This window comes from Mastomys coucha, unplaced genomic scaffold (assembly GCF_008632895.1).
Source record: "Mastomys coucha isolate ucsf_1 unplaced genomic scaffold, UCSF_Mcou_1 pScaffold18, whole genome shotgun sequence".
Classification (NCBI taxonomy): Eukaryota; Metazoa; Chordata; class Mammalia; order Rodentia; family Muridae; genus Mastomys; species Mastomys coucha.
The window spans coordinates 57,701,235-57,714,595 of record NW_022196900.1 but is presented as its reverse complement, the minus strand read 5'-3'; the positions used below and the strand labels follow the sequence as shown (position 1 = coordinate 57,714,595).

The 13,361-nt window shown below is 40.5% G+C and overlaps 1 protein-coding gene across 5 annotated transcripts in view; it reads right to left on the bottom strand.

Moving 5' to 3' along the window:
- Positions 1–13,361, bottom strand: part of Patj (PATJ crumbs cell polarity complex component) — a 314,427-nt gene that overhangs the window by 280,921 nt on the left and 20,145 nt on the right. For all 5 annotated transcript variants that reach the window (XM_031377903.1, XM_031377900.1, XM_031377901.1 and 2 more), the window contains exons 8-10: positions 5,789–6,007; positions 4,047–4,146; positions 1,134–1,225 (exon numbers count right to left, since the gene is read on the bottom strand). In XM_031377903.1, the coding sequence (XP_031233763.1) occupies positions 1,134–1,225; positions 4,047–4,146; positions 5,789–6,007 (411 nt within the window). The remainder of the gene's footprint in view (positions 1–1,133; positions 1,226–4,046; positions 4,147–5,788; positions 6,008–13,361) is intronic.

The window sequence follows — 13,361 nt, the reverse complement described above, 5'->3', positions numbered from 1 at the left end:
ATAATTATACATTATTCTCAAAATATAAAAAATTAATTACTAATATTGAAGTGTTATCCCTGTGTGGTATTATTCTGTGATATTTTCCCATCATTGGGTCTTCTAGTGTTCTGAAAAATGCATGTGCAAGAAGCCAGGCAGGCCAGACCATGAGCTTTCCTTGAGCTTCCCTCAATCATGCAATACTTCTACTGGCCTCCAGACCCTACAAATCAACAGAAGACATCTCTAAAGGCCGAGCTTCCTTAGATGGACTCTGATTATCACCTAGTTCTGTGTAAGTCATTGTGTAGCATGTGTATAATGTGAACAGACAGCAAAGCAAAGCTAGTTTTAACTAGCAAAAGGTTATATTCTCAAATACATAAAATATTTCAATTTTTGGTGCACTCAAATTATTTTAAGTAAAAAAAGCAGCAAGAGAAACTGGTACATAGCTGGGCAGTGGTGGCACACGCCTTTAATCCCAGCACTTGGGAGGCAGAGGCAGGCGGATTTCTGAGTTCGAGGCCAGCCTGGTCTACAGAGTGAGTTCCAGGACAGCCAGGGCTATACAAAGAAATCCTGTCTTGAAAAACAAAAAACAAAAAACAAAAAAAAAAAAAAAGAAAAACTGGTAAATAAATTCTCCACTATATTTAAAGTGGGTAAATGCTCAGACTCTTAAAGAGTGTTTCCCAGGGGACATAAAACACCTTTCAGATACATTTCCATGCATACATTTATTTATTTAAGTAAACATACAATTTTTTTCTATAAATATGTTTAATGGACTATTTCTTGTTTGACTAGAAAAAAAAAAACATGTAAAAGCCTAAGTCAATGTAATTTTACTGCACTAATAAAGTTGATTTTTTGAAAACCCTATGAGGTAGGCAAGGTGGAACACTTGAGAGCCAGGGGCAGGTGGGTCTCAGAATTCAAGGACAGCCTGGTCTACATACCAAGTTCTAGACCAGCCAAGGCTATACAGTGAGACCCTCTCTCAAAATATATATAAAAACATAAACTAAAACAAGCAAACAAATATTATAAAATTAAACTAAGGAATCCCATCTTCTTCTCTGGCATATCATAGAAGATAAACATTTATCTAACCTGTGACAAATGTACACTAGAAAGCCATTACTTACAGCCACAATTTTGTCATTCACTTGAATTTGGCCATTGTGGTATGCAGCGCTGCCTGGGATTATACTTTTCACATAAATCCCTGAAGCTTCCCCTGAAGGTGCATAGACACACAGAAAAAGAAGAAAGCTAAAATTAGGACCTGATTACAAAATCCTATCAAGAGGTTAATTAGCTAAAGAGGCTGAGTAGAGACTTCATAAATACTATTTTGAACACATGCAGGGAAATTGATGGATTATTTCAAACTGTCACCATCACAAGTGACCTGAATTAAAAGTGAGTTGACTGATGACTACCCTTCTGGAAAAATAATCAGTGATGGAACCTCCAAGACTGCATGTCTCTGCATGTTCTGTGCTCCAAAAGGCCAGGTGAACCCTGGTGGACCTCTGCTCACACTGCCGACTCAGCGGAAGTGCACATCATTTTTCACTAGCATCATGACAAGACTCACACGTATTCTTGCCTATATGTAGTTCAGTGCTCATGTATGTTATCCAGATAAAAAGAAAAGCACATGTGGTCTTTCAAAAAGCTAGAATTGGGGCAGGGAGATGGCCTGGCAATGTGAGTTCAATCACAGGAACACGCATAACGGTGGGAAGAACCTAGAACAAAAAGTGGTTCTCTGACCTCTACATGGGAGGTCTACATACACAGCAACATTAAACAGTCCTCACACTGTAAAATTAAATATTTAATCATAAATAGCTTCAAAAATGATAACCATACAAAAAGTACATTCCCAAGAGAAAGAACTGTAAGGAAAGTTGAGAAATTAAAAAACTACCTCTTAATGATTTTTATTAAGTTCCCACTGCTAGCATAAGAACACACAACAAATCCTGAATGACATCCCAGGTCCTCAATAACAGGAAAATATTTTTCAATATCATCTTCCACATTATTCCTTCTACAATGCCTGAGACCCAGTCCGCCATTGCACCTATCAAGTGCTTTGCTGACTTAGTCTCACCTTGTGTCTTCCCTATCCAATCCCCCTCCCTTCTCATTACCAGTTTTAATGCTTCTTCCTGAATTTTCCTGTCAACTTCAATCTTTCATTTGCCATGCCAGGACAGTTGCTTGCTTCTCTACTAAAACATGTATTTTCAGTTATCTTTAAGTAGTTAAAAGGTTCTTATACTTTAATTACACTCTCTGAATAGACTTTTCTGTTTGTTTTGGGTTCTAAGATGAAGGTTCCCTGTGTCACCAGGATGGCCTCAAACTTGTGAGCTCAAGTGACCATCCTTGACCTCACTCAGCTGCTACAGTGACACTGTAGAAGCAGGCCAACAACTCCAGATCAACCCCCAGCATCAAATGTCCAACAATAAATGCAACAAAGTACAAGTTACTTGTATACATGGCTTTAAAACCTGTTGACATTTCAAATGTCTCATTTTTTAACTCACTTGCTCACCCTCCCCAAACACCCAGGCCCACAGAGGTTCTGAGGGTAAATAAGTAAAAGGATTCCTTTCTGTGCTCAGTAACAAAAACACTACTTTGTCTCTCACTCACTAACTCTGCTCAGGCACTGGGCCATGTGTTTAGGGACTCAGCCACACGTCCTGCAACAAGGCAGAAGATAGGGATAATGACTCAACACGTTTGGTGCAACATTAGTTTTTATATTTATACTCAGTTTTTAGGGGACTTATTTAAATTCTTATCCTAAAAAGTGATGGCTCATAGAAGAATCGGAACTTTGAAATGAGATATTTCCTTAGGCTAAAGCAGAACTGAGCTGTCTGACATGAGTTTCCTTCAGGCCTGGGAATACTCCTAGCCTCTTCACCTGCTCCATGCTTGATGACAATTTCCTTTTAAGCAATTAACTCTCTATACTTGCTACTTTTCAGAAAAACTAAACCACTTATAACTAATTTTTCATGTAACTATCAAATATTTTATAAAGGTTTACTTTTATTTAACCTAGTAATTCTTTGATAATGAAGAAAAAAACAAGTGTGAAAGTTACTGCTAACTTAAAGGGAATGGCTGAAAAAATTTTATTCAGATACTTGAATCATGTATTCTTACACCAAATTCTCTTTATATAAAAGAAAAAGGGGTTCTAATAAAATGTTTATTCTATCTTACTGTACTGGCTGGTTTTGTGTGTCAACTTGATACAAGCTAGAGTTATCACAGAAAAATGAGCCTCCCTTGAGGAATTGCCTCCATGAGATCCAGCTGTAAGGCATTTTCTCAATTAGTGATCAAGGGTGGGAGGGCCCATTGTGGGTGGTGCCATCCCGGGGCTGGAAGTCTTGGGTTCTATAAGAAAGCAAGCTGAGCAAGCCAGGAGAAGCAAGCCAGTAAGTAACATCCCTCCATGGCCTCTGCATCAGCTCCTGCTTCCTGACCTGCTTGAGTTCCAGTCCTGACTTCCTCTGGTGATGAACATCGATGTGAAAGTGCAAGCTGAATAAACCTTTTCCTCCCCAACTTGCTTCTTGGTCATGATGCTTGTGCAGGAATAGAAGACCTGACTAAGATACTTACTTTTCTCATAATTAAATACAAAATAATACATTTTGATCATTCACAATATACAGCATATGCAGTGATCAACTTACTTTATCCCAGACTTAATACTGTATAATATGTTAACAGTCACACAATATTCAACACAGAACTACTTCAGAAGCAAAGGAAAGAGAAGTGTAAATGATACAAACGGACTACGTATTAAATTCCTTTGGTACTGACTATAAAACCAGCTGTTAAACCACTGAGACAAAATGTGGCTCTAATCACTGCAAAGTAACTGCTTGCTATTATAGATTCATGGTTTTATTGTGAGTTTTAAATTAAAGTCTGCAGGTACTTAATTTTATTATGTAGAAACCTTAACATCCTTTATAATTATTCCAAAGACGAAGTAGAAATGATTCATTTACCTGGATGAGCTGTTCCAACATAGCCAACAATTCTAATCCCAAGACTCTGTCCATCTTTTTTAACAAGTTCAACATTGTAAGTATCAAAAAGAGAACTGTCCTGTAGGGAAATAACACAGGCATGATTACATTTTCAGTTGCATACCTCTATAGTCAATCTGTGCAGCCAGCTTGCCAAGTTTTTTCTGTGACAAACGAATTTTAAGATGGTTACCATGATTCCTGATCCCTGGACCTACCCCTGTGCTTATAAAATTACATGACAAAGGGGAGATCATTCAAGTGAGCCTAGTCTAATACAGAACCCTACTAAAAGCAGAGTTTTCTCCTGCTGGTAACAGAAAGGCCAAGGAAAAACATTTTAAACAGAGGAGATCAACTTGTAGTTTGAAGGTGGAGTGGTCATACAAGAAAGATGGGAACGAGGGGACCATAAGGGTCCACTGAAAGATATTCTGGTTAGAGGCCAACAAAGAAAAGGCCATCCTTCCTACAGCACAGAACTGCATTCTTCCACCGCACTGAACAGGTTCATGAGTTCAGATGTGAAGAACAGAGCCCAGAAGAACCAATACCTTCACTTACCCTTATAAGAAGCTAAGCAGAAAACCCAGCTCAAGACCATGCTGAATTCTGAACTACAGGATTGCAAACTAACCAAAGGTACTGCTTCAGCTGCTAAATGTATACCCACATGTAACATAACACTAGAAAATTAATACAGCCATTTTGAAAAACCTCAAACTGTATTTCCTGAAAGAATCATAAGCCTAACATATATATATATATATATATATATACATATATATATATATATATATATATATATATATGATACTTTTTCAATTCAAAGCATCAGCACCAGAAACTAAACAATAGAGTGCAGTCCTGTACATCACAGAGCTTTATGGCCCTTCATTGGATGAGATGACTTCAGTGAAGTAGAGTAATGTAGGGAACACGAATCAGTTATCACTACAACCTGGAGAAATTAAACAAAGTAGCTATTTTTCTATCACAGATAGAAAACTCCTGTTCAACTGGCTCCCAGCAAGAGCGAGCAAATAACTTTCAGAAGACCTATGTGCTACCTCTGAAGATAAATGTTAGCTTTACATTTGTCACTAACAGGGACTTTCCCTTCCTGCTTTTATTATGGGGAAGAGAAGACAGGGAGGGGGAATGGGAAGATGGTTCAGTCAGCAATGCCACTGCTGTGCAAGTGTGAGGAACAAAGTTCATAACCCTAGTGCCAGACTATAAGTCAGGCATGGTAGCATATACCAGGAATCTCAGCTCTGGGGAGGTAGACACAGGATCCCAGGGGAGTGCTGGCCATCCATTCAGGTTGAAATGAAGGGCTCTCAACTCTGTTAGAGATTCTGTTTCAAAAATAAGGTAGAGAGTGACAGAGGAAGACAGTGATGTCTGGCTTCAAGGCACCTCTCTCTCTCTCTCTCTCTCTCTCTCTCTCTCTCTCTCTCTCACACACACACACACACACACACACACACACATACATTCACACACACCACACACACACCACACACACACCACACCACAACAAGAAGGAGTGAAAGAAAGAGAGACAGACATGTCTAATATTCATACAGGTTCTCCTCTGCTTCACATATGAGCACTGAAGTGTGACTTAGGCGAGTACGGTCATCCAGCTGAGGGGATTTCTTATCCTTCACTGCATCACAGGTAGCATGTGAGGTAAGAACGGTTTCTATACTCACAGAATCAAGGGTCCTCGTGGCTACAGCTGGCAGGGCAACAGGTAAGGCTACAGGGGTAGGAGGTGTTACTGCAATTTCACCAACAGGGTCTCTGGCCACCAGCATCCTCACTGAATTCCCACAGTTCCTTAGCACTTGAGCAACTTGTTCACTGGTCATTCCTTGCACATTTGTACCACCAATCTTCAAGATGTGATCCCCTGTCTGTAGCCGTCCATCCTTCAATCCAAGAAAGAAAAACAGAATTACTCAGAGAAATCAACAATTAGCTTAACTGCTTAATAAAAATAAATCAGACTTTCAATTCTGGCAAAATGACTGACAAAGCCAGTTGAAATGCTGGACAAACATAACATTTCTAATGATCTACTCAGCTGGCAAAAGATAAAGTAATTCCTTGCAGAATACAAAATATAGAAGGGTCCAAAATCAAATAAGGTACCAGAACTCTAAAATGGACATCTTCCCAAGGGTTTTAACTTTTGTCTAATAGCTTTGATTCAGAGTACAATGACCATGATCGTAAGAGATCGAAAGCTGGAGACTTCCAGAAGGAGGGTCAGAATGAAAGGTTCCAACATAAAGCTGACCCCCACCCCCCACCCCCTGAAGGCCAAGATGGTAAGCGGCATGACTGGGAACAGAAAGCTGGCAGCATAGCCTAGCAAAGAGTGCTGAGCAGCTGCTGGACAGACAGGTGCCAGAGTTGTTTCTATGACAATGAAGCAAAGTAAGCAAAGGAATGGCATTAGCTGACTGCTAGATGTTCTGAGATCTCTCCAGCTCCTCTGCTTGAAATGGATGGTAGGGGAACAATCCAAGCAGAGAGGGCAGCTGGGAGGCTCTAACAATGACCTGGAGATCACTAACATGGACAAGGTTAGCAGTTTCAAATTGTGAAGGGAGAGTTACATGTAGTTTCCAAGAACTGTCAACAGGAGTGACTCAAAACTTCCACATGGGATGCCAAGATGAGGACAAAGGAAGCAGAACTCCAACATTTTGTCCAAAGCCACTAGAGAAGGGACTTATCATGAACCAAGCTACAGCAGACTGAAGAGTGGCAGGTAAGTGGGAACAAAAATCTAGGTGAGATTTGGAGATGAACAGTCTAAACCACCTATCAACAGTAAGTAGGCATATCAGGTAGAGAGCTGGATCTACTGGGCTACAGCTCAGGAGAGAGATCAAAAGCATCCACGCAAATCTGAGCACATGAGCATCACTTGAAGGGTAGTCACAGTCTTGATTCTGGGAGAGTTTAGGGCAAATGCATCTAAAGCTAGATAATAAGTATATTGTTAGCTATGATTATTCTTTTAAATGTATATTACACCACAGAAAAGTTTTAAGATATAATTCTGTGGGCCTGTGTACTGGAGGAGGCTTTTCATGGAGATTTCTGGCTCGGTGCAAGGGTTCAGGCAAAGGGAGGGAGTTGCCTCCGCTGCTATAGCTGGCTCCACCTCAGTCTTCACAGTTACTACCTCAGTTGCTCCCCGTTGCCCTGCACTGAGTCAGGTCAGGCTGAGCCAAGGAGAGGCAGACTAGCCAGTCAGGAGTTAGGGTTAGGGTTAGGGTTAGGGTTAAGGGTTATTTGATTTTGGAAGGGGGCGGGGAGCTTCTGGTGGCGTTTCGGGAGAGCAGACCTCTTCCCAAGCGGCAGTGTTACAGTTCTTATGACAGACGTTCTCAGACCTTTATTCCTTCTGGACTGATTCTTACACAGTTTTGTGGTGGGTCAGGGTCTGACAGTAGGTACTTCCCATTGGCTTGGTCTGAGAGCTTGGGGATATCTTATGTGCATGTGGGAGGGCTTGGGGTGCTGCTCCAACATGACTGATGGTCACAGACCTCTCTATGGGAGCTGTGGGGGGCTGTAGCTACCTGACAGGAGCCAGAGGCCCAGGAGCATAGCAAACCACCTACAGTCCCTTGCAGGCTATGGTCACCTGCTGGGTCACCAGGGTTTTAAGCCTGAGATTGACTAGGGACCAGACTGCCTATCATAGCTCACCACCCCAAATAATTCATGAAAATAAGTACCAGTTAAAAATTTTTTAGAATCCCCTCTTTGTGAAAATTCTAAAACAGTTGATCCATCTGCACTTTACCTAAGTTTGTTTCATCAATAAATCCGAATACTATATAATTAAACTTTACTACTATATACTAAAGATACCAAAATGTGAACAATAATGGTCTAAAAAATATACATGCCTACAAAGTACCTTATAGGTTAAAATAACTTCTATGGCCAGCTACTATACCATATACCTATGATCCAAGCACATGGAAACAGGAAGATAGCCTGAATCACACAGAAAATTTGAAACCAGCCTATACTACATAGTGAGACTATTTCTTTAAAAAACGTAAAAAGAAAGCCAGCAGTGGCGACAGAGGTCTTTAATACCAGCCCTTGGGAGGTAGAGACTGGTGGATCTCTGAATTCAAGGCCAGCTTAGTCTGTCTATACAGTGAGTATACAGCCAGGACAACACAAGAAACCTTGTCTAGAAAAACAAAAAAACAATCAAAATAAAATAAAATAGAAAAAGAAGGAGAAGGAGAAAGAGAAAAGTATCTTATCCAAGAAGAATTTAAATTTAAAACAAGAAAATTGAGGTTTAAAAGATTTTCTGGTCTGGCTTGGTCACGTATGGCATTTAGGACGCAGAGACTGGGGAATCTCTGAATTCAAGGCCAAGTCTGGTCTACACAGGGAGTCCAGGCTAATATGGCATACACAGTGAGATGCTGTTTCTCAAAAGAAGAAGGAAACGGCTGAGTCACTTAGCCAGGTTCAGAAAGCTAGTAAGTAGCAATACCAAAACTCAATCCAAATCTGGCTGTCTGGCTGTCTGGACATGGTGGCACAGGCCTGTAATCCCAGGACACAGGAGATAGAGGAAGAGACTATGGTATAAAGGTCAGCATGGGCTACAAGTTCTAAGTGCCTGGCGTGCTTAAAAAAGAAATTCCAATCCAAGTTTTTCACTGACGTATTAGAGAGCATGTGCATGCTAACACATAAGACAGTTATTATTTACCTTTTTGCCAAAAACCTATCACTATGAAAAGCCTTTAATAGGGTAAATGTAAAAAAAGATTTGCAAGTTGGAGCAAACAGCTTGAGCATAAAGCAGTGTGTGTTGGGAGAGTCTGTTCTGGGCTTTATAACCAGGCTTCCAGGTGGCACCATTTAGAAGCCATGCAAGAAATACTGAATGAACATGTTTTAAAAGACTCAAGGCAGAAAGGTCAGTTTAGTGCCCCTATGATTTTTCAAATCTTCAGAATCCTGAATGAAAAAAGAATTCAGATCAAAACACAGAGTACAAAAGCTGTATGCTGGGCTATGAATGCTACAGAGTGAGGGACAAATGGAAGAGGAAAGGTAAGCAATTCAACCCATAAACATCTGAAAAGGTTTAAGAACCAAAACAGAGGGCAAAAGCCATTGGAGGAGAGGAATAGAGCCTCGCTGCCTTCCTACTTAATAATGGTGATTTGGTATTCTGTCTCTATCCACGCAACGGCCCAGGTAAAATAACATCTACTTAAGGAGATTCGGGGCCTAGGCGCTGTTCCTCAAGCCTTGGCAACAGCTTGATAGCTGGGCTTGATAGCTGGGGTCCACATAATAAGCTGGGCGTACCCATAATTCCAGCATTCCTACAGGGAAAGCTCAGTCATACATGCACACAGACACACAAACAAAACTTTCAAAGTAATAGCAACTTGTAAAAGAATCAGAGCTTCTGGTGCACTGAAGAAAAGGATAACACTGCCTGGGAGCTAGACCTTCAGGGCAGAAGTGGGGCCTGGCCAAAGTCATAAAGAATGTTAGTTTAGCTAATGAAGAACACTTCACCATCAAGTATATATTTAGTCACTTATCAGAAATTATTTTTCCCCCATTTTACCTCAACTCTTAATTTAAAATCGTGTAGATAATTTGCATCTGTCACTGAGAGTCAAACATTTTCTTCTTACAGAAAAGCAGGTGTTCTGAGGAATTAATAAGTGCAAAAATATCCATCAGATGGATAGGAAAGATGCCAAAATGGCAGCTGCCTTGTCTAAGTCCAGCAGCCCCAAACCCGTATTTCACTGGTAGTTTCTCATCACCGCTCTTTCTCCAGGCTGTATCTAGAGACACTACAGTTCTTTAAGTCACAAAGCAGTAAAAGCAGATATGGCATTGTGCAATAGGAACACACAGCATGGTGCGCTGTAGCCAGTACAGCCTTGAAGTTGTAATCCTGCCTCAGCCACTGACTAGTTGAACTTCAAAAATAAAAATGAAACAACTAACTTCTGAAAACACTTTAATGCAGCTGGACAAGAAAAAAGCTTTGGAATCAGTTAACCCCAAGTTCGTCAGATGTTCACTGTACCTAAATCTTAGATCCATTGTAAGCTAATATGAGAATGAATTGCTCTTGTGTGGAATTCTGAACATTAAACTCAGCATCATATAGGAAAGGCTTAGTACCCTAGTAGGACTGCTCTCTGTGCCTGAAGGCTCTTTGCAAACAATGCGGTCTTCTTGGATGACACTTCCCTCTCAGGAAATGGTCTCATACATGCTGGACACTATATGCCTAAGTGACCAGCATTCAATGAAGTCATGCATGGGCTCTGAGATGCTATCAGCTTCCACGGGATACATTTAAAATGTGCTATCCTCAAGGTGGTCTCAGATCTATTTCAGAAGCATGAAATTAAACAAGCAGCTTGACCATCAGTAATAGCAGATCTATGATTCAAGACTTTCACTGTCTGGTTTCATCTTACTCTTTTTTAAGATTTCTTTTATTTGTGTATAAGAGAGAATATATGCAAGTATATATATGTAGGTTCACAAGGAGCTAGAAGTTGCCCTTGGAGCTAGAATTACAGACATTTATGAGCCATCCAGTGTGGATGCAGGGAACCAAACTCTGGTCCTCGTGATAAGCAGTAAGTGTTGCGCCATCTCTCCAGTGTACTCCCATCCACGCAGTTCTTAAGCTACCATGCTACCCTTTTTCCTTTCAGAGAGGATCTCTGGATGGTTCATCTTCCTTGACAATTTGACTAAATTTGGAACTATCTAGGAGACACAGCTCTGGGAATGTAGCTGATGTGCTAGCTTAGGATGGAGGAGTGTTGAGAGAATGTGCTCAAGCCTAGATGGGTGCTAGGGCTGAGTGCTAGATGGCAGTTACAGGTGGACGATTTAGAGGACTGTAGGTGACATTAGCAGTAAGGAGGATGAGTGTTTGTCACCCTCCAGCTGTGCAGCCTTGCACAATTTCCTAAAAGTTTCCATACCTATAATTTAGAAATAAAACTTAAGATTGTTTTTGAGAATTACATTAAAATGATGTGTATTAGGCAGATGACAATATTTGGCACAAGCTCCTGCTTCTCCATTACAAATCTGTGATGGGCAGGCCTCCTGCCCCTCCTTGGTGATCTGAAACAGTGACGATCCCTTCCAGGAAAGGGTGAGAATCAGACTTGGGCTTTTCCCAACAGTGCCTCACTGGGATTAATCTGGGAAACCCTGCACATCACAGTGTCCTTGTGAAAACTCATAATGCACATTAGGATATTAAAAACTCTGAAAATTCTTACAGTAAAGGAACTTATTTGATTTCATTTAAATTTATTTGGTCCTTTGTTTTTCAAAATAACTGCTGCACTTTGCACTTTGCAAATGTCATTTTACTCAGCAAAGAAGCCTGTTAAAATAGCTAGGGCACAGGGGGCAGAGCAGAGAGAAACATAAGAATATTCTACCATGGCTCACTCTTTTCTAGGTTACAAAAAAATAAACATTTTTTAAGTTTTATTTTACTTGGGAGCTGGAAAATGGCTCATCAGTTAAGAATGTTCACTGCACACTCAGGAGGGCTGGAGTTCAGATCCCAGCACCCATGGAACAAGCCAACTGTCCTGCCAATGCCTGTTACTCCAGCTCCTGGGACCCCATACAATCTTCTGTCATCCATGCTCACACTCATACACACACTGTGCTTGTGCACACACATACAAGTGTTTATTTAATATATTTTACGTATGTGGCTATTTTGTTTACATGTATGTATGTGTACTACATGTATACCTGGTGCCACTAGAGGCCAGAAGAGGATGTTGGATTCCCAGTATTTTATCAAGTGAGCCATCTCTCCAGCATCCACTATAGGTATGTTTTAAAGACACATAGCAGTATCATTCTCAGTCTAGTAACACACATGTTGTGTGTGCCGTACATGTGCAGTATATGTGTATATATGTGCAGGTGCATACTCATGTGTGCACACTCATCTCTGCATGTATAAGGAGAAGAGGACACTGGGTGCCCCGTTCCATCACTCTTTATCTTCTTACCTGAGACACTCTCTCACTGAGCCTGGAGATAGGTGGCAACCCCAGCATATTGTCCGGCTCCCCCCGCCCAACACCCCCCATAGCAGTTTCAGATATATGAAGCCACAGCTGCCTGGCTTTTTACACAGGGGCTGGGGATTTGAGCAAAGGTCCTCTTGTTTGCACAGCAAGCACACTTACCCACTGAGCCTTCTCTCTATTATTCAGAGCCCCTTTATATTCCAAAGAAAATTTAAAGACAGAGGGATGATGTACAAAAAGCTGAAGATGATGGAAATATTCACTGTCTTTCTACTGCTTACTTCAAAAATTTGAATAACGTGCATTTTAAGTAATATTTTTAGATTTATTTTAGGTGTATAAGTATTTTGTATGTATATGTCCTTGTGGAGTCAGAAGAGGGTGTTGAATTCCCCGTAACTAAAGTTATAGATGGTTGTAAACCACCGTGTGAATGTTGGGAATTGAACTTAAGTTCTCTGCAACAAGTGCTCTTAACCACTGAGCCAGTTCTCTAGCCCCTGCATATTTTTTAACAACTAATTCACTCCAAATGCTTTAAGACAGTAGGTCAAAGTTCACTGACCCTGCAGTACACAAGACTTAAGTGAACTTAACAGCTGTCACAAAAATGGGCCTCTACCTTATTCTGTATTAGTCTCCCAAGGTTTTTCACTTCCCTCTGCTTTTGTGTGAACAGTGCAAACAAATGTGAATAAAAATGATTCTTACTATTACTACTATAATCAGTTTGACCTCAACGACACATGGAAGGCATTAATCACCATGGTGTCCACAGACCAAATGCTAGGAACTTCCACAAATAAATATACTTGGTACCAAAAGGACAGAAGGAAAGGTGGGGCTAAATAACTACAAAAGATTCAGCCATCTCAGTCAGAAATAAGGAGCTAAGGAATCTCCCTACGTCAAAGCTAAATCTGTACAACAAATTCATCATTTTTACTTATATGTATATTAGGAGGGATGTGTTTATAAGGATATAGTTAATAATCAGTAAAATTTTGTGTTTTCTGATTATAGAATTAAAGTTAGTTCTGAATTATCATGAGTATTCTATACAACATGAGCTCCAACTCAAATTTCTACAGTCATTTCTAAAATCTAACGGTGGGAAATCGGAGAGACAGCTGGCTCTTACATTCACAGCTCTTCTTGAGGACCCAAG